Source organism: Cololabis saira, chromosome 15 (assembly GCF_033807715.1).
Source record: "Cololabis saira isolate AMF1-May2022 chromosome 15, fColSai1.1, whole genome shotgun sequence".
NCBI lineage: Eukaryota > Metazoa > Chordata > Actinopteri > Beloniformes > Belonidae > Cololabis > Cololabis saira.
Genome location: NC_084601.1, coordinates 30896111 through 30920373, shown reverse-complemented (window position 1 = coordinate 30920373; position 24263 = coordinate 30896111). Strand labels below are relative to the sequence as shown.

Below are 24263 nucleotides of genomic sequence, written 5' to 3'. Positions count from 1 at the left end.
GGTGGGCGAGGCTGGAGTCCTGAATGGCGATGGCTGTCCTCCCCCCGCCTCGCCTCGCCTCCCGCAGCCCCCCAGCGGCCCCCTCCCCGGGTCACACTCCCTCTCTCTCTCCGTTTCTGTCCCGCTGGCGTGTTTCCACGGCTCCAGCCTTTAACCCATGGCTATTGAGCGTGGCAAGTGTCGCGGAAAAGGAGATCTCGGTCGGACCCGTGCGTCATCGCCGATCCACAGACCTTGAAGCCTAAATTATGGTTCCGCGTTAAATCGACGCAAAGCCTACGCCGTAAGGTGCGCGTCGCCGCGTACCCTACGCCGTGGGCTCTGCGTTGGTGTAACGCGGAACCATAAATCAGCCTTGCCGCGCGCTCAAGCCTCTCTTTTTCTCTTTCCCTCTCTCTCTCAGTTTGGGGAAATAAGGGCGTGCAAGGAGGCATATACATGCAGAAGAGACTCATTCATTCATATATATCCAGAGCTCCGGAGTACACTGGAAAAAATAAATCTAAGAGCATGTAAATATAACATATTTAAATCTGTGATATTAACAATTAAAAATTAAGTTTTGGACTTAATCTGCATTTGTTCAAAATACAAGACATTGTGCATTTTTTCCTTAAAAAGCAGTATCTATGTAATCCCAGGCAATCTTTTCATTTAAACACAAACAATATATTTAGTTTTCCTTTAACAATTTTAATCTATTGGGCAGATTGACGAACGTTTATATGAAACATGCTTTATTTGTTTAAGTAGAAGACCACAGTAAAAAATATCTTGCTTGATCTAGTTTAAAAAAATTAAGGCAACTTTTTTGCATGATATTTTTATGTAGATAAAGAAAGACTAGTCTTTGTATAAAATACTTAATTTTTAGTATGTACAAAATTCATTTGCAAGTAAAGTCAATTTAATTTTTTATTTTTTTCCCTTTTTTCCTTTTTTTCTCTTTTTTCCTTTTTTTGTTTTTTTCCCTTTTTTCTCTTTTTTCCTTATTTTTTTCCTTTTTTTCTTTTTAAAGTCAACCTAATTTTGATAAATAAAGTAAACTTAACACAATTAAATTGACTGTACTACATAATAATCTCATGCAAAAAGTTGACTTATTTTTATTATTACTTATTAAGTAGATCAAGCACAATATTTTTATCAGTGTACATGCAGAAGAGACTCATTCATATATATCCAGAGCTCCGGAGTAGTGGAGCGCTGCAGCTTTGAGCTTTCTCTCTTTTAAACCACATGATTATATTAATCTGGGCTTCTGCAATCCCTTTTACTCACATGCCCCCCCTCTACTGCACAACTGGAGGAGCAGCTCCAAATGCGATTGATGACAGCTGTGGGAAACCGTGGGAATCCTCAGTGGGAGGGTTTGGGCCGCCACTCCCATCCATATGGGACCGGACCATGGTCCTGGTCCGGATTGGTGTCGATTCCCTTTTTTAAACATGCGTTTATTAGTTTTTTGTTTGCAATTTACAGCAAATCAAACTGAACATTCTTACAGGCAAGACAAAAGGCAAACCTTTTCTCCTTATTCTCCCTCCCTTCCCCTTGCTAAATAAGTAAAACATTAAAACTAGAAAAGATAAGATGAAAATAAAGCAAAGAGGAAGAAAAAACAATAGATAAATACATGAATTACATAAATAAGAGTAGACTGATATTGCTAACAGTTATATGAAGAGTTTCAAGGGCGTTTCTCACATTCTATCACGCATCAGACACTCCTCCTGCTGAAGCAAATTACCAACATTAACATCATGTCTCAAAAACCTTATAAAAGTTCTACAGATGTCATCAAAAACATGATGTTTCCATTTAATAATTTACGTTATCTTTTCCAATGTCACGTTTGATGCCATCTCTTTAATCCATCTTCCAATTCTTGGAGCATCGACAGTTTTCCAGTTAAGAGAAATTATATTTTTAGCTTGTAATATACACATATCTAATACCATAGTTGGATATATGCCCAGAGGGAAAAGTTTGGGATCCACTGGTAGCTTCTTAGTTAATATTTTATCGATCATGCTTACAACATCTTGCCAGAAGGATTTCACTTTCACACAATCCCATATACAGTGGTACATTGTTCCTCTTGCTTCATTACACTTAATACATGTGTCAGGGATGTTATGATTAAACATGTGTAATTTTACTGGTGTTATGTATGTACGCATCATTATATTGAATACATTTCAGCTCCAAGTGTTGTTTACTCCAACACGTTCTGTAATTCCTGCAGCTCATTCCTGTGGTTTTTGGTCCGAAGCCAGATTAAACTCCGGGACGACGACCTTGCCAGATAGCGGACGCGCTGGGGCCAAATTTTTCTCTCTAATATTTTTATGGAGGGACTTTGGCCCGCTCTGCTTTACAACACCGCTGCGCTCATTGAAGTTTTGGAGGCGGTGGTTTATGGACAACCCTTCCAAGGACCCGCCACCGCATTTCAAGCAGGTCGTGGACTTTGTCTGGGTCATTGATTGCTTCCTCTTTTAGATATTTGACTGTAGATTTGCCGCCGTGTGTGAACTCATCTGCCTGCTGCATGATCTGATTTCAGCCTTTGGCTGTCAGCCAGTCTTAGATGTGATCCTAGGATCCTATAGGCTGCCAGGCCTCTAATGCTTCTGGGGGGAGTAACAGTGCTAGTGATGTGCGGATCGATAAATATCGATACTTCCGATACCACATCTGTATGCTCTAAAATCAATTCTCAAATGAAAATATTGATACTTTTGATACTTCAGTCATGTGTGGTAATGTATATCATTAATTAGTCACTAAACTATTCAGATTCTGTCTAAATGACACGTTGGTAGGAACTACTTTTTTTCCATTTTCATTTTTAAAGTTGTTCTTATTTTTGTTTATTATTCTCTTATTTATTTGAATGGTTTTATTATTTTTTTTTATTTATTTTTTTTTTTTTTATATCTTTTTTAGTGATGGAAACACCTTTTTCAAACACCCTGGTTTTTCTGTTGTTGTAACAGCTCGGCTATATTGTGGATGAGGCCACTTCTGACTTCAAAATAAATAGCTAAATAACTGATGTCTTGTATTCTTAATTTGTGGATTTGAAGCAACAAATAAAACAACGTATAAGGGAAAAAACTTTAAGGGTGGAAGGAAAGCAAAATCATGTTTCTTCCTGATGAAGACATTATTTTTCTGAAGGCCAATTTATGTGTCTGCTACACCTATGCAACACTAATAAATTGATATCTAGTATTAATATTACCGCTGTCAAGCCAAATAAAAAAATTTAGATATTAATTAAGATATGTAATTAATTAATTAAATTAATCTATTTTTAATCTCACCTATACATTGCTGAAAAAAGCCCTCAACTTGAGATGTTTTCCTTTAAATTCATTACATTATTGTGGCAGATCAAAACATTGATATACAACAACAAAAAATTGCTTTATATAGTCATTAGTTATTTTTTTAACAGATTGAACAGATGCAGTTTTCGCTGTTTACATCCACTTGGCAAGATCATTCGCCAGCCTCTCGGTCGCATACGTGCGCATGCGCGGGGGGAGAAGAGCGTTGCTGTGGCAACACCGTTGCTGCTAACGTTAGCTGTGGCTGCGCGAGACGGTGTTTTACGTTTATGTGGCTAAACTTGAGTTGGTAATCAAATTACTTTATACAAAGAACACAAAAATCACCTTACCTTTATCAAAGGTGCCGTAGGGGCGTTTTAGAAATGTAAATTCACTGGACCGACAACTTTCACGCCCCTCCATTTTCTCTCCTCCGCTACTCACTAGTGATGCGCGGATTGATACTGAGACATCAATACTTCTGATACCAGATCTATACGCTCTAAAATCTATTCTCAAACTAAAATATCGATACTTTTGATAATTCGGTCATTTGTGGTAATGTATATCACTAACAGGAATACGGTGGAAAGTAACTAAACTAATCAGATTTAGTCTAAATGACACGCTGCTGGTAGGAACTACTTTTTTTCATTTTCATATTTAAAGTAGTTCTTATTTTTGTTTATTATTCTCTTATTTATTTTAATGGTTTTATTATTTTTTTAGTGATGGAAACACCCTTTTAAAACACTTTCTGTTGTTGTAACAGCCCAGCTGTATTGTGAATTAGTCTGCCATCTCAGTATACTTCTGACTTTAAAATAAATAGTTAAATAACAGATGTCTTGTATTCTTAAGCTATCTAAAATACAGCAATTTTTTTAGATTCATGGCCACATTAGGTGTATTTGCACAATGTATCAGTATCGAATCGGAATCGCAGATACCAGCCTGAATTTTACTCGATATCGGATCGGAAAGGAAATCATAATGCGTTTCTAGGTGATCACTTTCATTAATGATGAAGTGAATCTGATTAGCAGCATGCAAGTTGGAATCATATTTAAACGTTTATTATGTGTAATACATCATATCCAACGCAACTTTATGACCCGGTAGGACCAGGTCATCTTGTCAGTTGTTTTGATGTTTATTAAAAAATAAAGTACAACAAAAACAAAAACTTAATTATAAGAAAAATCATTATAATTATTAAAAAATATATATAAAAAATACATTTATATTTAATAAAATTATATTTATACAAATATAAAAAAATATATAATAATCATAAAAATTACTTAAAAATAACTCAGTAGCTGATACTGTATGCTGCATCTGAAAGGAGCTGGAAATGTGGACATTTTTAAACGTAGACTAAAAACTCATCTCTTTGGTCTGGCTTTTATGTAGCATCAAATTTGATAGTTTTATTCAGTTTAACATTTTTTAGAGGTATTTGTTTTATTTATTTTTTATAATTTTTATATATTTCTTGTAATGTTTTTATTATTGTTATATTTTATTGTTGTGGACTGATTATTTTTTTGCTTTAATTCTTGAACTTTTATCATATATTTCATTTTAATTAACTATATTGTAGGTCAGTGTGCATTGGTCTCCCAGTTTTTATTTTATTCTTATTTTTATTATGCTTATTTTTCAGTCAAAATGTTAAGCACTTTGTATTTCATGTACTTGGATGAAAGGTGCTATCTAAATAAAATTTGATTGATTTATTGATTGATTCATTGATCTGAACTGTATCGGGTTGTTTTGGGGTTTTGATGTCCTGTGTTGGTTTAATTTCTCCTGTTCAGTGAAAAGCTTTTATTCACTTTAAATCTTTTTTTATTGTGAAACTGATGCTCCCTCGTGTACTCTGCTTACGCATGGATTCTGTTATTGATCACCACACCCTCATCACATTATTCCCATCTCCCTCATAACTTATCCTCTGTGGTTTCTCTTGTTAGTGTTTGATGTAAGTCAGGACTCTGGTCACTCTGATGCTCTCAGGAACTTGTTACTATGGGAACATCACGTGAGAGCAAATTTGACGTTCTATGGAACGCATCAAAGGGCTTTATGACATCAAAGTCCCCCTTCTTAATTCTTTTAGTTGTTTGACTCTCTCCGGTTGAAAAGCCTCTCAAAACTGTCCACAGAGTATTTTCAAATTGCAATTGAAAACTCACTTCGACAAGCTTTGAAAGAACATAACTGACTGATCAAGCAACATGAGTCAACTGGAAACATCTTCTGGTACAAATCTTCGGAGCAACATGAATGAGCAACAGCTAAATGAGCCTGATGTCCCTCATGACACCTGCAGGGAAAATAGAGATGAGCAGCCTCCCATCCATCTCAAAGATGCAGCTCCAAAAAAATATCCAAACAAATAAGGATAAATCCCAGGCTCCTTCTTCCTCTGTGACTCCCCACTCAAGATACTTGAAAAACGGGAGGACAAACACTCGGACTTATGCGACTAATAACTCAGGACATGTTCAGGGGCGGAGGAATTACTCCCAAACTTCTGCTAACTATGCTCCTACCCATTCTGGATACAACCAGCACGAGTTCAGGTACAACTAGACACCGCAGTACGTCCACAGGTGTTTCCAGAATACCTCAGCTGGCCCAAGACAACCACCAGATGTTCATCTCAAGCAGGTGAACTACCTGAACAATCGGGTGGATGATTTAAGAAACAGGCTGCAGAAAAATAACAACTTTCTCACTCAGGAAAAAGAAAAGAGAATTGCAGCAGAGAACAAGCAGAAGTTGAAATCAGAACAACTTCAAGAGGTGGAAAGTCTCTTGAACGATGAGTACCACCGCAGGATAGTGATTGAAAAGGAGCTGAAATGGTGCAAACGCACAGTTGATGAGTTACGTCTAGATTTCAAAGCAACTAAAATATGGCAGAAAGAATAAATCAACACCTGCAGAGGTCCTCAATGAGCTGGGAAATGTGAAAAAGCAGCTGCAAGAGAAGACCAGTTCCAATATTGAACTGGCCTCCAAAGTTAAATCACAAGAAGAGGTCAGGTAGCAGACCTCGTCATACAGATGAAGTCTGCTTCAGAAACCACCAAGCACCAGTCTGACCAAACTGCAGATGTACACAAGTCATCTGCAGCAGAAAAATCCACCGAAATGGAGACTGTTTCCACTCAAACTGAAACTTGTGTATCTGAAGATGTGTCTGAATCAAAGATCATCCCCACCCAAACTGAGGATTTGGACACTGAAGAGGTCTCTGATCTCAAGGAGGTCTCCATCAACCAACTTGAGGTCATTGAGGAAGTCACTGAATTTGAGGAACCTGAAGAACTTCTTCCAGACAACTTATTTGCCCCAAAACCAGAAGAGGACATTACATCAGATCCAAATGCACAAAAGAAACCTTCCCTTTGGCAGCGTTTCAAAAATGCTTTGACACCAGCGCATTGTTGCCAATATAAGAGCAGGAGGCAAAATCAAGGTCTTCAGGTCACCACAGATATACCTGCAGGGAGTAAACATCTTCCACAAGTCTGCTATAAAAGTACCAAAACCAGAGAGGACTGAACCTGAACATCTTCAACATGGAGCTGATTCAAAGAATTCATCACTGCTGAGCATCTCCAGCAAGCACATCAATAAAATGTGTCATGTATATTAAAAAAAAAACTAATATATTGTATTTGTATGGATAATATTGATAATAAACATTGTGTTTGTATCTCTGAACAGATTTCTGTTATTGTCAACTGTCAACTGTTTCATCACCTGTTAACTGTCATTAATATGTTGAAAATGGAAGGTAAAATGTTTATTTTGAAGTTAAAATTACATTATATAATGTATTTCATGTGTAAATTTTATTCAAGGCTGAATTGTTAAATTATAGCACATATAAACTTAATTTCATAAAGGCATTGATGCCAACACGAATGATAGTCGTACCGACATGTGGAAGCAGATATTTACAGCTCATTCTTATGGTGTAACTTATATTAAATTACAACAGTTTTTCCAGAAAGGAAACTATATAAAAGGAGTCGTCGTGGCTCCTCATGTGCCGAGAACCCGAGATTTACTGGGGCTACACCAGAGAGAGAGACCGGAGGGAGAGACCGGAGAGACCAGAGAAACTGCAGTGACTCGTGTCATAGACGAGGCTCGACCTTCACACGATTGAATGTGCTTCAGAACCACGAAAATGTAGATGTAGACCATTTCTTCTTAGTCGCCACAAAGTCCGACAGTAAATGCACTTGTAAAAGCCTGTAATAGTTATATCTGCCAATGTGCAGTCTGTCTAACCAATTGTTCCTACATATGTTGGATTATCTTTTTGAAATGTCACAATTAATATTCAAGTCGCTTTTTTGTTCTGCTGCAAACTGTGCTGTTTTCTGTTTAAATTGTGTTTTTATATTTTGATTGTTGTACGGCGACCTTGAGTGCGATGAAAGGCGCCTAACAAATAAAATGTATTATTATTATTTGTTCAGCACCACATTTTTCTGCTTGTGATAATTACACATTTTTAAAATTTCTTTTTTTTTGCTGTTTCATACTTTGTGTTCTTGGTCTTTTTGTGTAAAACATTTGAACACCTACATCTGATTTTATAGTTAAATTGAATGTGTAAAACCTTCCTGTTATTAGCGTTTGCTTCAGTGAAACCCCAAAAGTAGGTGGTTTAGTGAGGAATAAAACATCCACAACTTCACATCACCGATTCTCCACTGATTTGAGGATGTTGAAGAAAATCTTAGTTAAAAAAGAGCATCTTAAAACACGGAATCTTGGAAGTAAAGATGGACCAATCTGTAACAAAACAAAATCAGCAGCACGTTGTGAAACGGTTTCTTAGTGGGACTCTTCGGTGTAAAACTGAGATCGTAATCTTATTCAGGGAATCTGGAGAAATGTTTCTGGTCCTCATGTCCTCAAGCAGAACTTTAAAGACACCATGCAGGGATGGACCTCTGCGTGACTCCCAGAGGTCACCGTCTAACCCCAGGGTGGGCCGTGCCGTCCACAAGCCAAAGTTAAAGAACAGGAAGTCCTCAATATTTCCGGGACCAAAGCTCATTTAAAAGTGGAAAACTGTCCCGCAGAGAGACGAGTCAAAGCTTGAAATGCTTTTGGAAAATTCAGACTCCATGTCCTCCTGACCGAATTGGGGCCCTAAGCGAAATATTATTTGGAGCCCCTCACACCTCTCCCCATCCCAAATGTATCATAGGTAGAAAATTAGTGTATAACAACATGCCATTTACCTTGACAACCATTATTTTTAATAACAAATGTACTGTAAGTATAGATACAGTAGTTTGACTGTATCAGTAAAAAAAATTGCAAAAATTCAACATGAAACAAAAAAATTCAATAAACTTCAACCTGAAATATATAAAAATTAAATTGAAAAAAAATTCAACCTGAAATAAATATATGATTGAATAAAAAACTTCAAACTGAAATAATCATTAAATATTGAATAAAAAACTTCAAAATTAAATAATAAATATTGAATAAAAAAAACTTAAACCTGGAATAATAAATAAATATATAATAAAAAACTTCAACCCAAAATAATAAATAAATATTGAATAAAAAACTTAAAACTGAAATAAATAAACAAATCCGCACAGCCCGTGTTCTGTGTTTAGGGACTCTGGACTGAAGAGAACCAACATCTGGCTTGTTTTCAGTGTTCGCAGCCTGTGAAAGCTTTGCATCTTTCAGCAAGACGATGCTGAACGTCATCCTGCATCCTGTCCGGGTACCGAACTGGCCCGTCAGCAGCCCAGACCCTTCGTTTGGTGCATCATGGGATAAAAAATACGTCAAAGAAGAACTGGTCTCCTGAGCTGATGGTTCATTTGTTCTGTCTCAGTATTTGATTATCTAATGTGAGTAAAATAAGAGCTTTTAAAGGTTTGCACAGATCGCATCGTCGTTTTGGAAGATGAGAGGCTTTAAGAGGGTTTCTAGGAAACGTTTGTTTTAAAAGTCTTCAGTCTGAAGAGTCGAGCTGCTCTCAGACAGGGACATTGTGTTCATGTTCATATAAACATCAAGTCAAAGGGATCTGGGTCTTCATGAACATGTTTGATTAGTTTAATGTGGAAAGTGCTTTTAAAATAACCAGGAATGAAGACGGAAGTTTGAATCTGAGATATACGGAGGCTCAACCTCCAGATGATGAGCCTCCTGAAGTGTTTGTTATAAAGGCTGTGCTGAATCAATTTATCAGATTAATCTGAATAAACTGTAAGTCACACATTAGCTTTGATGGAGGACCTGAGCTCCGAGTCCTCGCAGGTTTTCCTGTAAGTCATCCTCGGGCTGAACTCTGCAACCGACCAGAGAGCCCCCCGACAGTAAACGGCTAAAGTAAAAGCATCCTTGAACTAAACTAAGCCGCTGTGTGGAGTCGGAGGGTCACGGAGGGTCTGTGGAGCCTCTCTGGGCTCCTGGCTCCCTCTTGTGGCGATGCCTGGAACCTCTGGATCCCAGTAAGCGGCTTCAGAGGCCTGCGGGTCAAACAGACTACTAATGAGATGATGAAATGAGATCCACCCGTCCCCCGGGAACATTTACTCGCTGATCCATCCGTCAGGTGGAAGATGATAGCAGCGGGAGGATAGATTTAAATGGAAATAAATGAATAACAATCACCCAGCGGAGACCTTTCAACCACTCAGGCAGCTCTGGTGGGATTATTGTGTGTTTGTGCTGCGAGACCCGATACGGAGGACAGATCTGATGCATCGGGCACCGCCTCTTCTCCACCTGAGGACTCAGAACCAGGAAGCTGCAGGACGTCACACGCTGGATTTTACAGCGACTAAAGAGAATCTGGAGCTTGTTTATATAAAAATATGACTTGGTACCGGAGGATAAAAGGATGAAAACACTCGTTCTTAAAGGGAAAATGATGAAATCAGCTCAGTTACAATGAAAGTATTGCTTCATTTGATATTCAGGAATCGTATTTAAACGTTTATTATGAGCCCATTAATTAAAAACACCTTATTTCGAGGAATGAGTTCTAATAATTATTAGTTTCTGCACTTATTTTATCACAAAGAAACAGAGACGGAAGGACGTACGAAGACAAGCAGAGGTAAGATAAGGACATTTATTTGAGAACTGTTGAGATATTTCATCTACTATACACAGGTGCTGTGGGGGGGGGGCAGCTGCGCGGCCCCTCATGGCGTCTGCTCGCCTTTGCCCGTGTGGGCGGCTGGAGGCGTGTACGTCCCCTCCTTTATCATCTTGTCGCGCTGCTGGCGGATGGCGTACAGCCGCTTGTGCTGCGGAGGAGAAGAGGGGAGCGGGTTAGGCTTCATGGATGCAAATGGATCTTTGCAGGAAAGGATATTTATTTACCATCTATTTACTATAGTACTATAGACTAAACTTGTAGTCAAGACCGCCTAAACCAAGACCAGGACACTACCAAGACCAGAGAGTAACAAGTCCAAGACTAGTTCAGCTCTGATTAACTCTTTTTCTCCTTAGTTTATGCCGAGATGCAAACTGACACGTTGAAGTTTAACTTCAAGACCTGAGAACACCCGAGTTTAATTTCCTGTTTAATTAACTCAATATTTGCACACTTTTATCATCTCCAGATATGTAATATTGGGACATTTTTTTTAATAAATAAAATGAAATAAAATATAATGTATGCTATCACTTAATCTTGATATATTTTCTTTCTTTAGTTTGTTGTTTATTTATATATAAATAAATGAATAAAACAGAAGGATTGAAAGAATCAACAAGCATTTCACACCTCTGATGAGATTCAATTATCACCCCAGATAAGTGACAGTGTTGACAGGACCCCTGCTGATCAACTGAAGTCATTTAAACTTCATTTGTTTACTCACGATGTATAAAAAAGACTGTATATATGTCCTGTTGCTGGTATCTTGCTATAAGTCTGTACAAGTCAAGTTTGTTTTCATCCATCAGCCCCGTGGCTCCGGCCGGGGAGGAGGTCTCGTGGTAGTTTGCCGAAAGTAAAAGTTAAGTCTCACCAGTGTCTGTTCCAGTCTGATCACTTCCTCCTCTGGTTTAATATCAATCCACCACTCAGCCCCCTCAGCTCATCTCTAACTGCAACATCAGGACCATTAACTTACTGCTCCCTACTGCTATCAACTGCTATCAACTTCAATGACCTGCCTTTCTGCTTTAACCGTCATGATTATGTTTTAATGTGTATGTGGGGGAGGGAGGGGAGGGGGGTATATGTGTGCTGTTTTTAACCACGAGTGTGTGAGTTTTTCTGTTATTTTATGAAGCACTTTGCACTAATACTGTATGAAAAGTGCTGTATAAATAAAGTTTGAGTTGGTGTCATTCACACTCCACAAGACTGGTTTAAATCTCATCTCTCGGGCTACATCTTAAAAGGAGCCGTCTGTAAGAAATGGCCAAAACTGGTACTGCAGTCACTTTCAAAATATTGTTGAGCGGCGTGTATCCTCCCCCTCCTCCCCCCGACCAGAGGTTGCCAGGTAGGCTGCAGAATGCAGCAGGAACGTAGGCTGCCATGGCTGCGATAATTAGAGCCGAGCTGGCAACCGGAACAATACTGACTTGGTGATTGGGAGATAGGTGGAGGGTGGAGCTTCAGAAACAATACTGACTTGGTGATTGGGAGATAGGTGGAGGGTGGAGCTTCAGAAACAATACTGACTTGGTGATTGGGAGATAGGTGGAGGGTGGAGCTTCAGAAACAATACTGACTTGGTGATTGGGAGATAGGTGGAGGGTGGAGCTTCAGAAACAATACTGACTTGGTGATTGGGAGATAGGTGGAGGGTGGAGCTTCAGAAACAATACTGACTTGGTGATTGGGAGATAGGTGGAGGGTGGAGCTTCAGGCCAAAACTAAAAATGACAACATAAACATCAGTTGAGGGCTGCAACTCCTCTTTTTAAACTGGAATATCCTGGCTTGAGTGCTGTTGTCAGTGACATAAGTATTTGAAATGAACATGATTTTTAAATGTCTGTTGACATATCGGGGTCATTTTATGATTCGTTGTATTATTTCTCTTACATACAGCTCCTTTAAATCTTTCACAACCCAGCTGTCCCCCGTTACTTCAGGTGTGCCCCAGGGCTCTGTCCTGGGGCCCCTCTTACTACTGTCATTTAGCAGACGCTTTTATTCAAAGCGGCTTACATCTGAGACACACACACCATGGAGCAATTAGGGTTAAGGCCTTGCTCAGGGGCCCAAGGTGGTTCATCTTGGTTGCCATTCCGGGACTTGAACCTGGGTCCTCCAGACCCAAGCCCACCTCTGTAGCCACTAGACAACCACCCCCCTCCTCTTTACGACCTACCTCCGTCCCCTTGGTGATATCTTCCGCAAAAACAACACCAACTCCACTGTTCTGCAGATGACACCCAGCTCTACCTGACAGTAAATCCACCCCCCCCTCCCTCACCGACCACATGGCACAAATCAAGATTCTCCTTATTGGTACAAAACCAACACCGTCCAAAACTGACAGATTTTATCTTGTTATTGAGCCGCTGGGTGGCACAGTGGTTTAAGCAGGCGGCCCATGTACTGAGGCTACAGTCCTCCTGCAGCGGTTGCAAGTTCGAGTTCCGGCCTGTCACCTTTTGCTGCATGTCATCCCCATTCTCTTTCTACTCTCTTCCTATCTACAACAATAATAAAGGAGTAAAGGCCACTAGAGCCACAAAAAAATCTTAAAAAAAACAAACATCCTTAATTAAAAAAAAAAAAAAATTTCACCTGTTATTCACAGTTACTCTGTTCCCCCATCCTAACAGGTCAGGGTGTCACCCCCCCCAAATTTTAACTTGCTTTCATATATTGTATATTATGTTTTTTTTTGCTTTGTTTTTTATATAAATAGTATGGTACAGCATTTTATGGTATTATAGATTCATTGTTTTCACATTGAAACGTGAGTGCTGAAAAGGTGCCTATAAATAAATCTATTATTACTATTAATTACTGATGACCAATTGCAGTTGATAGACATAAAAGGCAGGCAAATTCATGACCGGTGCTTCCATACAAATGGATCAGTACTTGGATATTTATGACATGATGACATATTTATGACATAACAGGCAAAAACCTGCAGTTTTTACTGTTTAAATATTTTTCTATCTATAATTTTTTTAGTTTATATATTTTATTTACTGTATATACTTGCTCTAAGACCAGGGAAACAAATTTCGTTCTTTGTCATATCTAATGTGTTGGAATGACAATAAAAACTCCTTCAATCCTTGAAGCAGAGAGCTTGATGGTTTTCATGATGGTTCAGTTCTTCTTGAACAACTCCACAAGTTTAACCCAGAAACTGTGACCAACACGGCCGGCTGCAGGAAGTCTGCAGAGTTACTTGTAACTGTGACAAATCAAAAAAACTCACCGTCTTCTCCCTGTGCATGCACTCGTAAAAGTCCTCAAACTCCAGCTTGCACTCCTTCTTGGCTCGGATCTGACCGATGCCGTCAGCACACTCCACCCACTCCTTCTCGAAGGCGTGGCAGCGCGCCGCCCGTTTGTGGGGCTGCGGCCCGCTCTGCAGCACCATCCAGCGGTCTAGGTTGATACCGAGCCGCGACTGCAGGTCCACAAACGGCATGATGCTGGTGGAAGACGGAGAGGAAACAGTTACGGCCACAAAAGAAGAAGTTTGACATCTCAGAAAATGTATTTTTACATCAACAAACGATAGGTTTCTACAGCAAACCAATCAGTTTAGTGTCACTGGCTCTGATGCACTGTCCCTAACGGATCAGACAGCACTCTCCACATCGCACTTATAAAGATATGGAACATATTGGTGTCAACACTGAGCTAAGCACTGTTGCATCTTCAGTCCAGTCTGTTGTCCAGGTGAACAGGTATTTATACTCCGTCCTCCTCCACCTCAATTTCTTCTTAACCCATGATGGAAAAACTATTTGTCTTGATCCTGGCTCTCCTAAAATCCATAATCACCACCTTGGCCTTGTTCACATTCAAGATGAGATGACTGTTCCCGCACCGTGCCACAAAAAAGTCCACCAGTTGTCTGTACTCAGTCTCTTATCCATCAGTCAGTACGTTTACATGCACCAATAATACGTCATGTTTAGGGTGATTTATGGTTTGAGCTCAGTGGAAAGTGGAAAATAAAAACAGAAGTGGATTTCCCTCTAAATAAAAGTATCTAACTCCTTTCAAGAAGTATTAAAAAAAAAATCAAAACATGAGTGTTGATACATCTGACTTTAATCTGTCATTATAAACTAACTAAATCCAGCTTTCTTTAATTACATTTCCGGCCCTGTTTCTCCGATTCATCCAAAATTCATGGTGAGTCTCACTTACAACCTGATTATTTTAGTAAAAACCGCAGACTTGAGCTGTTGTTCGTAATCCCTAAAACAACATTTTGAGAGTCTGTCCGTCCATTGGTTTAGATCAGGGGTGTCGGACCCCATTCCTCGAGGGCTGGTGTTGTGCCAAAAAGTGATTGCCTGCCAGAATCTGATTTCTTCTGATTTCTGGCCACGGGAGCGCGCACAGCAGCCCGTTGAGCGATAGCGCTAAAACGTCAGATTTTCAGATTATGAAGCTCAAGAATGAGATCAAGTCATATTTAGGCAGAAACAACTTTTCATTAACTGTATTTGGCCTTCAATCAATTTTTGGCAGGGGAAAATGCTTATTTTGTGTTGTAATGGTCCTTTAAAAGAGTTAAAAGCAATCCTGTGAGCTCTAGTGTTTATATTATGAAACTCAAGAATGAGATCAAATCATATTTAGGTAGAAACAACCTTTCATTAACTGTATTTGACCTTCAATCAATTTTTGGCAGGTAAAAAGACCCATTTTCAGGGGAGAAATCAGATTCTGGCAGGCAATCACTTTTTGGCACCACACCGGTGTCCTGCTTGTTTTAGATGTGTCCCTTTTTTAGCACACCGTGATACAAGGAGCTGTGTCATCAACAGAACTATCCAGACTTTGATGACAAGCTGGTGACGATGATTAATTAGAATCAGGTGTGTTAAAGCAGAGAAAACATGCAGAACACCGGCCCTTCTGGGATTCAGTTTGACACCTGTGATGGTCTTGACTACAAGTTTGATTACAGGCAGGAGACTTTATGAAGTGTAGAGGGAATTACACTATTTAAGTTTGTTTTTCTTTCCTATTTACATTTTTGCACAAAGACCGGTTCAAAATACTAAGATAAACATATTTATGACTTGTGATGATGATCCTACAACACTAAATACTGCAGATTCCATCATAAAACCCTCTAAAACCGGGAATTCATCCATCACTACACTGTGCAATCGTCCAATGCGTTATTTTTTATTTTTAAAGTTGTTTAATGCCACTTTATACGCGTTTTTAGTCATTTTAAACGCCTTTAAGGCGAATTAAAAGGTAAGACTTTACGTCACCTGAGGATGCTAACAGTTAGCCGCGCAGCTAACGGCCGTCTGTTTGAAATCATTGTTTACGTCTCCAAAAAAACATTTGAACAGGAAGATAATCACGTTTTAACTGAGATGATAAACGTTGTATTAAAACAGCTGTTTAATTAAAGGACATTTTGTCAGTTTCTCCGTCAATGTCAGTCTGTTTGCTTCTAACTACAGTGCAGTCAAACCTGCAGCTTTGCTTTTAAAGAGATGTGATTTATTCAAAAATGTCTTATGAATGAATGTCTTATCAAAAAAGTTGTGAATTAAAAGCTTGTTTACCTTGTTTGTTGTTTTTCTCACTTTAACCTTCTTCCAGCTGCAGATTTACGGCTCCACACGCTGCCGTAAAAAGGTTCTTCTTCGGGGTTTATTGTTGACAGAAGCGCCACCGCCACCTGCTGGCAGGACGCTGGAACTGCACCCGGACAGACTCCCATCTAATGGAACTTTTCCACCAGCACCTACTCGGCTCTACTTGGCCTGGTTTCTTTTCCACTACAATCCAGGACCTGGAGCAGAAGTAGGAGGTTGGAGCCAGAGTCGGCGGCAGAACAGATCTAATTGGGGGGCACATAATAACCAGCGGTGGGGCACAAACTGCCGTTCAAGAACGCAATATGATGTAAATGCTTAATATGAGTTTGCCATCAACGATCACAGCAAACCAGTTTCAATTACACAACATACTGCAAAATCTCTTTTTAATACACACACACACACACAAGTGTATTGTGCACCCAAACTGCAAAAAAACAAAAAACAACGACGTACAGGCCACGTCTCTCCCTCCCTCCCTCGCCCTCTCCATCTCTCTCTCATACAACGCATACACATAAAAATGTGAATGGTGAATCTCCAAATTTAATTTGACGAAATTAGACAGACCAAAACATTCCACATTTGCGTAATAATAAACGCCAAGGCTGGCGCCATGAAGTCAATTAAATGCATGTCTCACCTTTAGAAGAGTTGCACATCTTAATTTTCCTATTTCACCATAGATCACACTTTGGGAAGCCTTCTTTATATTTTAGCGTTATTTCCGCGTAGATAAGAGTGAGTTTGATGCTCCTTAACAAGTTTGGTCCGCGGATCAACATCAACCCAGCGAGCCCTTGCTCCCGGTGGGTGATTTATGGTTCTGCGTCACACCAACGCAGACCAACGGCGTAGGGTACGCGGCGACGCACACCGCACCGCGACCCTACGCCGTCGGCTACGCCATCGATTTAACGCGGAACCATAATTCAGGCGAAGCTGCAGTCTGTCTGCGCTGATACTGACACACCAGGTCGGAGCGGATTTGGTCATGATGTTTAACCTGTGTTTTGTGATTAATAAGCACGGGTTTTAATTAAATGTAATTTACGAAGGATGATTTCACGTTCAATAAGATAAGTAATCAATAAAATACAAAGTTTGGCACAAAGGCTTGGCCTGCTTGTGGGCGAGTGGAGGGGGGCACAATAACTCATTTGGGTGGTCATGGCCCGCGGATGACCCCCCCATGACGCCGACCCTGGTTGGAGCGAAGCTGCTGTGACGTATTTGATCGTGTGATCTAAAGGAAGAAGATAACAACACTAAAGATGTAGAACCTGGAGGAGATGATATATGTGCTGCTGGGTCTGTGGCTTGTGAGAGAAGCTTCAAGCGGCGACGCTTCTTAATTTTCCGTTGGTAGCCGTGATGAGCAGCTTTGAAGTGACAGAGCGCCTGGTGGATCTGGTCGTTCCTTATCGCCCGTCTAGATCCCTTTTTAATTTTCTCCTCAGCCACCAGGTTTATGAACATCTGCACCTCGGAGTTGGATCAGAACAGACGTCTGCGCTGCCATTGCTGGTTGAATAAAATGAACAAGAAGCCGTCAGAGTCTCTCTTTCTCTGATGTCACATCCTGACTCAGACGTCTGACTCCAACCCCCCGACCAATCAGTGGCCTGTAGTGTGATGACGTCAGATACAGCCAGACTCAGCCGCTTAGAACCTCGGCAGAGTAGTTAAAGAAAAAGTATCTACTCGGCACATTAGACCCCTAGTGGAAAAGAACCAAACCGAGTCGAGCCGGGCTGAGTAGGTGCTAGTGGAAAAGCGCCATAAGAAATACAAACCCACAACCAAAATAATCAGGACTCATGGAAGAACGCTTCATAATAGTCCAGTGTTTGGTTCTGAGTGGTTCTTGGCTGGTTATAGTTGTGTGTTTTGGGTAATTATCCTGTTGGAGGACCCATGACCTGCGACCTGCGACCGAGCTTTCTGATACTGGACAGCATGTTTTTGTCCAGAATGTCCTGATGGTCTTCAGAGTTCATCGTACCGCCACAGATTCAAGATCCCCGGTACCAGACGCAGCAAAGCAGCTCCAGAACAGAACCGAGCCTCCTCCATGTTTCACAGCAGATCCAGTTTTCTTTTCCCTGAAGGACTCATTTGTGTCTGTGAACATAGAGATGATGGGACTGGTCCAAAAGATCCAGGTGTGTCTCGTCTGTCCAGAGGAAGTTCTCCCAGAATCTTTGTGGTTCGACAAAATGGTTTTAGACAAATTCCAGTCTGGTTTTTTCTTTTTTTTCCTTTTTTTCTTTATTTCCCTTTTTTTCTTCTTTTTTTTCTTTTTTCTTCTTTTTTTCCCTTTTTTCTTTTTTCTTCCTTTCCTTTTTAATCTCGACATTTCGACTTTTTTCTCGACATTTCGACTTTTTTCTCAACATCTCGTCTTTTTTCTCGACATTGACTTTTTTCTCAACATTTCGACTTTTTTCTTGAGATTGTACTTCAACATTAATCTCGACATTTCGACTTGTTTCTCGACATTTCGACCTCTTCTCAACATTTCTTATTTTTTCTCAACATTTCGACTTTTTTCTCGAGATTGTACTTCAACATTAATCTCGACATTTCGACTTTTTTCTCGACATTTCGAATTTTCTCTCGACGTTTCAAATTTTTCTAGAAGTGCATAATGAAAAAAAAATCTTCCCATAGTTATAACTAATATAGAAACATGCAGCATGTGTTGCCTTCATTCTAAGGTTAATACAAGACTTTTCATTTTTTGCGGCTCCAGACATATTTGTTTTTTGTATTTTTGGTCCAATATGGCTCTTTCAACATTTTGGGTGGCCGACCCTTGTTCTGGACTCTTTGATTTCCGTTCGTATCATCTGTCTCTTCAGTTTGTCCTCAGGTGTCCTCTTGTGTCCACGTCCGGGGAGGTTGTCTCAGTCCTGAGAAGCCTCAACTGGTCTAACTGTTGCCATGGTAACATCCAGCTGCTTGGAGACGGTCTTCTAGTCTTCAATATGCGGGTCTATAAGGTTCTCCTCATCTCCTCAGACAACTGTGTCCTTTAGTTTCTCTGCTGTGATGAACACCGTCATACTGAACAGTAGTGTTATTATGTTTTGTAGTTTAGCAACATTTTAAAACAGTGTTATAATTTATTATCTTGTTCAGATTTGAGATATTTGTGGGTTGTGGCTACAAATCAACCATCAGTTATCCTGAAAAGCTGCAGGTCGTCGTGACACCCGTGTTTCAGTCAACGGTGACTGAAACCACATTCCTCCAGTCTTTGATGCAGTTTTAATCTGTTTTATGTCTGTGAGTTAGGCTGCTATGTCTGATTTAGAGATGACACTTTTCTTTAAATCTTCTCTGTGAATGTTTTGTTTTTACACCTTTTTTCAGTTTCAAAATCACAAAAAGGGAAAACTGACTGAGGTGAAAGTTACATGACGCCCCCTCAGGCAGGTTTCACAACAGCCTCGTAGGAGCGCGTTATTGTCTAGTTCTTGTTTCGGGGACTTTCCAAACAGACTTCTTGTAAAAGGCTTTTACTTTTTGTAATATTACTTTACTGACCTTATAAAATCTGTCTTATTTTTTAATTCAACTCCAAATGTTCAGGATTCCTCCCCAGTGGAAGAAGTGAGCTTTAACAGGATGTGTGAGCTTCACTTGCAGGATTTCCTTTAACAGAAAAGTTTCCTTTTCCAGTAAAATGTTTAAATATTTAAACCAAAGTATAACACATTCACCACTGAGCTGTTTATAATCTTATAGTTTAACTTTATCCTTCTGCTGCTTTTTGAGGCTGAATTATTTTAATTTTCCGATATTTGTTGGAGGCAAAGTCTGATCAGTTTGAGCGTTTAAAAAAAATAAATTAAAAAAAAAAATCAGATTTTTAAAATCTTCTGTTCTTTTCTAAGAAATCTCTAGAGGAATAAATATATTTTTCAGTTATTAAGTTATATACATTTGTACAGTTCAACATTAATAGAGCCATCGTGTGTCAAATGTTTTCTCTATGTAGTTTTACCACCACCTGGCCACACGAGGGCAGCACCTCACGTAAATGTGGAGGTATGAAAAGTGATTTTGCATTTTGGGGTGGATTTGACATCAGAGCTGTAAATTAAGATCTAAGAGAGGGAAATTACTTTCATCTTGAAGCTTGTGGCTCGTTGTGCCGTACGTTGTATTAACGGACCGTGACGACTCGTTCCAGGTTTACAATCAACGACAAAACTCTGCTTTGGTGCAACATTAGTTTGTGTTTATTTATTCCCCCAAAAAAGGTCCACAGGTCGTCTTTCACAGCCCTGCATGTCCACGCCCACCCCAGCGGGGGAGGCGGTAACACTGACAGGAAACACACAAACAGTATCATAACACTTAAATATTGCTATCTATAAACCTTGTCAAATAAAGACAGGACCACCTGTGCTCTTCTCGGGACCCCGAACGCTTCCACACCCGTTCAGGACGTCCGGGTTTTCATCCGCCGGTACATTCGTGTGTTTCATCACAGACGGGCAGAAACTAGTGACACGTGTGGACCGGACAAAGCACCGCCAGGTCACGAAAGCAGCGAAATCCATAAAGCTAGTCTGAGATGATCCAGGCTCCCGAGAGAAACTCGGCGAGGAGCCTTCGTTGAACAGAAGCACGGAGGTGATACAAAGCTAACGAGAAGAAGAGCTCGGTGGCGTCTGAAGTGTTTGGCTCCAAAAGTGACACCGACTTAAAAAAAGAAATATAGAAAAGAAAAACAAAAACACTGTAAGTGAAGTCCAGTTCTTGCATCACAGCATCGATAAAGAAATACAATAAAATAAAACAAAAAGCACATTTCATGTCTTTTAAGACAAAAACGGACAAAGCTCTTGTAGAGTTACATCCAACATAAAAGGCCCTCTGGTAAATTATTTATTTTGGTTGTACCACACATGCGCACACACACACACACACACACACACACACACACAAACACACACACACACACGCGTTTGTTTGCCACTCAAGTAAACTCTGTAACAGCGACAGATGATGGCAAGAAAAAAAAAGATAAATAAGATAAATTCAGGTAAAGTGCAAAAGTGCTCGTCAAATTAATTAATAAAAAAAAAGAAAAAAAGTGGGGCACAAAAATACATTCAGGTGTTGATTCTCTCACACGGACGACACTCATTCACACCAGAACCACCAGAACCAGTCGGGCTCAGCGGGCGTCGAGGAGGCGGGGGAGCAGCCCACCGCCGTCACATGACACAAACAAACAGCCGGAGAGTTCTGACAGCGAGTGGACAGCAGAGGAAGGATGGGAAATGCCCTCCATCCTCCGTCGTCACTCAGAAATCACTTACCCTGCCTTTAAAACGCGACTGGAGATGATTAAACTCCTTCATCCCTCGTTCTCTAATGAATTTCATCAGCAACAAAACTCTCCAGAAACAAATCTGAATTTGTCTATTTTCAATAAATACATATTATTTTTCAATTCTTAAAATAGTATTGCGGTAATATTATCGTTAATATTGTTATATTGTTAATATTATCGCAGAGTTTTTACCTGCCATTGTTTATGTAATAATTGCTCGGGGGTTTATGTTCTGGGTCTCTGGAAAGCGCCTAGAAAAAACTTTGTTGTAATAGACGCTATATAAATAAAATTGAATTGAATTGAATTAATATCTGAGATATCTCAGTTCCAATGTAAGAATCTAAACTGCTTTGGCTTGAAAGTATAAAATTTAAAAGATGCCCGTCTCCTTATTTCATCTAAAAACAAACATAACAAGATGACAGGATTTTTTTTTTTTTAAATCACTGTTTTTGATAAGAAACTGCATTTCATGCCATATTTGGCTCCGTAAAGATTTGATAAATTACTTTACGCTCTAATGAGATGTTTCCTAGATCTTCCATCCACACGTCTGTCTCATGCTTGTGATGCTTAAATAAGCTCCGCCCACTGAGGACGACGCAGCTGAAAGCTCCGGAAACATGTTTTATTTTACTTTTCTGGAAATATTTACCTTTAGTTTTAGTCATTTCTGCAATACTTTATCAGCGTCAGGAGTCTCTATGTTTCACCTGACAAATGTTTGGCAAAGCGGCGGGAATGAAAGTCCCGTGGCGTCTTGAGTTCCTCCACCTCGTCGTTGGAAATCATTTAAAACTAAAGTTAATTTGGAGAAACAGCAGGATTTTTTAGCCTTCTGGGTTTCTAGCAGATCTTTTAAGGGTTCCTGGAGGTTACGTCTGAGATTTGTGCAAAAAACAGCAGGACTCAAGTTTCTCCCTCAGCAGAGGACGGTGAAACGGCTTTTTGGCGGCCGATTTTACCACCGCCGCCTCAGAACTCCCTCAGTTATTTGTTAGTGCAGCATGGACTCAACTTTCAGTGTTCACCCTCCTCCTCCTCCTCGTAACAGAACATCGCCGCGCTCTCGACCCTCCCACGCAACAGCGGACTCATGCGGACTCGTGCACGGAAACAACAGACGACTCTGCTGCTCTGAAATATAAATAGAGGAAGGAAGGAAAATAAAGCCACAACAGTTTGAAAGTCCTCAGTCTTTCACGCGTCCTTCGCCGTCGGCAAACATCCCCGTCTCTTCTTTTTTTTTTTTTTTGCTTAAGTAGCCAAGGCATTGTGCACCGAGGAGTAAACATAAGTCATCATCTTACGAGTCTCAGAGGTAGAACCCTGACCACGAACTCGGAGAGGAGAGCCAGGTAGAAAGATAAGACAGACGGACAGACAGACGAGACGCCGTCTGGGTCGAAGAAGCAGCAGGCGAGAGATGAGGTGGGCGGGGATTGGGCGGGCCTTGGGCAGGTTGTGCGGTCCTCAGACGTAGAGGATGACGCCCTCAGACGTAGAGGATGACGCCCTCAGACGTAGAGGATGACGCCCCTCAGACGTAGAGGATGACGCCCTCAGACGGAGAGGATGACGCCCTCAGACGTAGAGGATGACGCCCCTCAGACGTAGAGGACGACGCCCTCAGACGTAGAGGATGACGCCCTCAGACGTAGAGGACGACGCCCTCAGACGTAGAGGATGACGCCCTCAGACGTAGAGGATGACGCCCCTCAGACGTAGAGGACGGCGCCCTCAGACGTAGAGGACGACGCCCTCAGACGTAGAGGACGACGCCCTCAGACGTAGAGGACGACGCCCTCAGACGGAGAGGATGACGCCCTCAGACGTAGAGGATGACGCCCCTCAGACGTAGAGGATGACGCCCCTCAGACGTAGAGGATGACGCCCCTCAGACGTAGAGGATGACGCCCCCTCAGACGTAGAGGATGACGCCCCTCAGACGTAGAGGATGACGCCCCTCAGACGTAGAGGATGACGCCCCCTCAGACGTAGAGGATGACGCCCCCTCAGACGTAGAGGACGACGCCCTCAGACGTAGAGGATGACGCCCTCAGACGTAGAGGATGACGCCCTCAGACGTAGAGGATGACGCCCTCAGACGTAGAGGATGGCGCCCTCAGACGTAGAGGATGACGCCCTCAGACGTAGAGGATGACGCCCTCAGACGTAGAGGATGACGCCCTCAGACGTAGAGGATGACGCCCTCAGACGTAGAGGATGACGCCCTCAGACGTAGAGGATGGCGCCCTCAGACGTAGAGGATGGCGCCCTCAGACGTAGAGGATGACGCCCTCAGACGTAGAGGATGACGCCCCTCAGACGTAGAGGATGACGCCCTCAGACGTAGAGGATGACGCCCTCAGACGTAGAGGATGACGCCCTCAGACGTAGAGGATGACGCCCTCAGACGTAGAGGATGACGCCCTCAGACGTAGAGGATGACGCCCTCAGACGTAGAGGACGACGCCCTCAGACGTAGAGGACGGCGCTCTCAGACGTAGAGGATAACGCCCTCAGACGTAGAGGATGACGCCCTCAGACGTAGAGGATGACGCCCTCAGACGTAGAGGATGACGCCCTCAGACGTAGAGGACGACGCCCCCTCAGACGGAGAGGACGACGCCCTCAGACGTAGAGGATGACGCCCTCAGACGTAGAGGATGACGCCCTCAGACGTAGAGGATGACGCCCTCAGACGTAGAGGATGACGCCCTCAGACGTAGAGGATGACGCCC

General features: G+C 41.2%; 1 protein-coding gene across 1 annotated transcript; it reads right to left on the bottom strand.

Moving 5' to 3' along the window:
* Positions 1 to 10474: 10474 nt before the first annotated feature.
* Positions 10475 to 16221, bottom strand: ndufs5 (NADH:ubiquinone oxidoreductase subunit S5). Its single transcript, XM_061742118.1, has 3 exons — positions 16128 to 16221; positions 13793 to 14012; positions 10475 to 10666 (listed from the first exon to the last, which is right to left on the bottom strand). Exons 2-3 carry the CDS (start codon positions 14006 to 14008, stop codon positions 10562 to 10564), a joined length of 321 nt encoding a protein of 106 aa, XP_061598102.1. The 5' UTR covers positions 14009 to 14012; positions 16128 to 16221; the 3' UTR covers positions 10475 to 10561.
* Positions 16222 to 24263: the final 8042 nt, after the last annotated feature.

Bases quoted from the DNA above. Each gene is read 5' to 3' on its own strand.
- ndufs5 (XM_061742118.1), bottom strand. From the start codon at position 14,008: ATGCCGTTTGTGGACCTGCAGTCGCGGCTCGGTATCAACCTAGACCGC. The intron at 10,667-13,792 runs GTGAGTTTTTTT...TCTCCTCCGCAG, and splicing joins GCATGCACAGGGAGAAGACG to CACAAGCGGCTGTACGCCAT.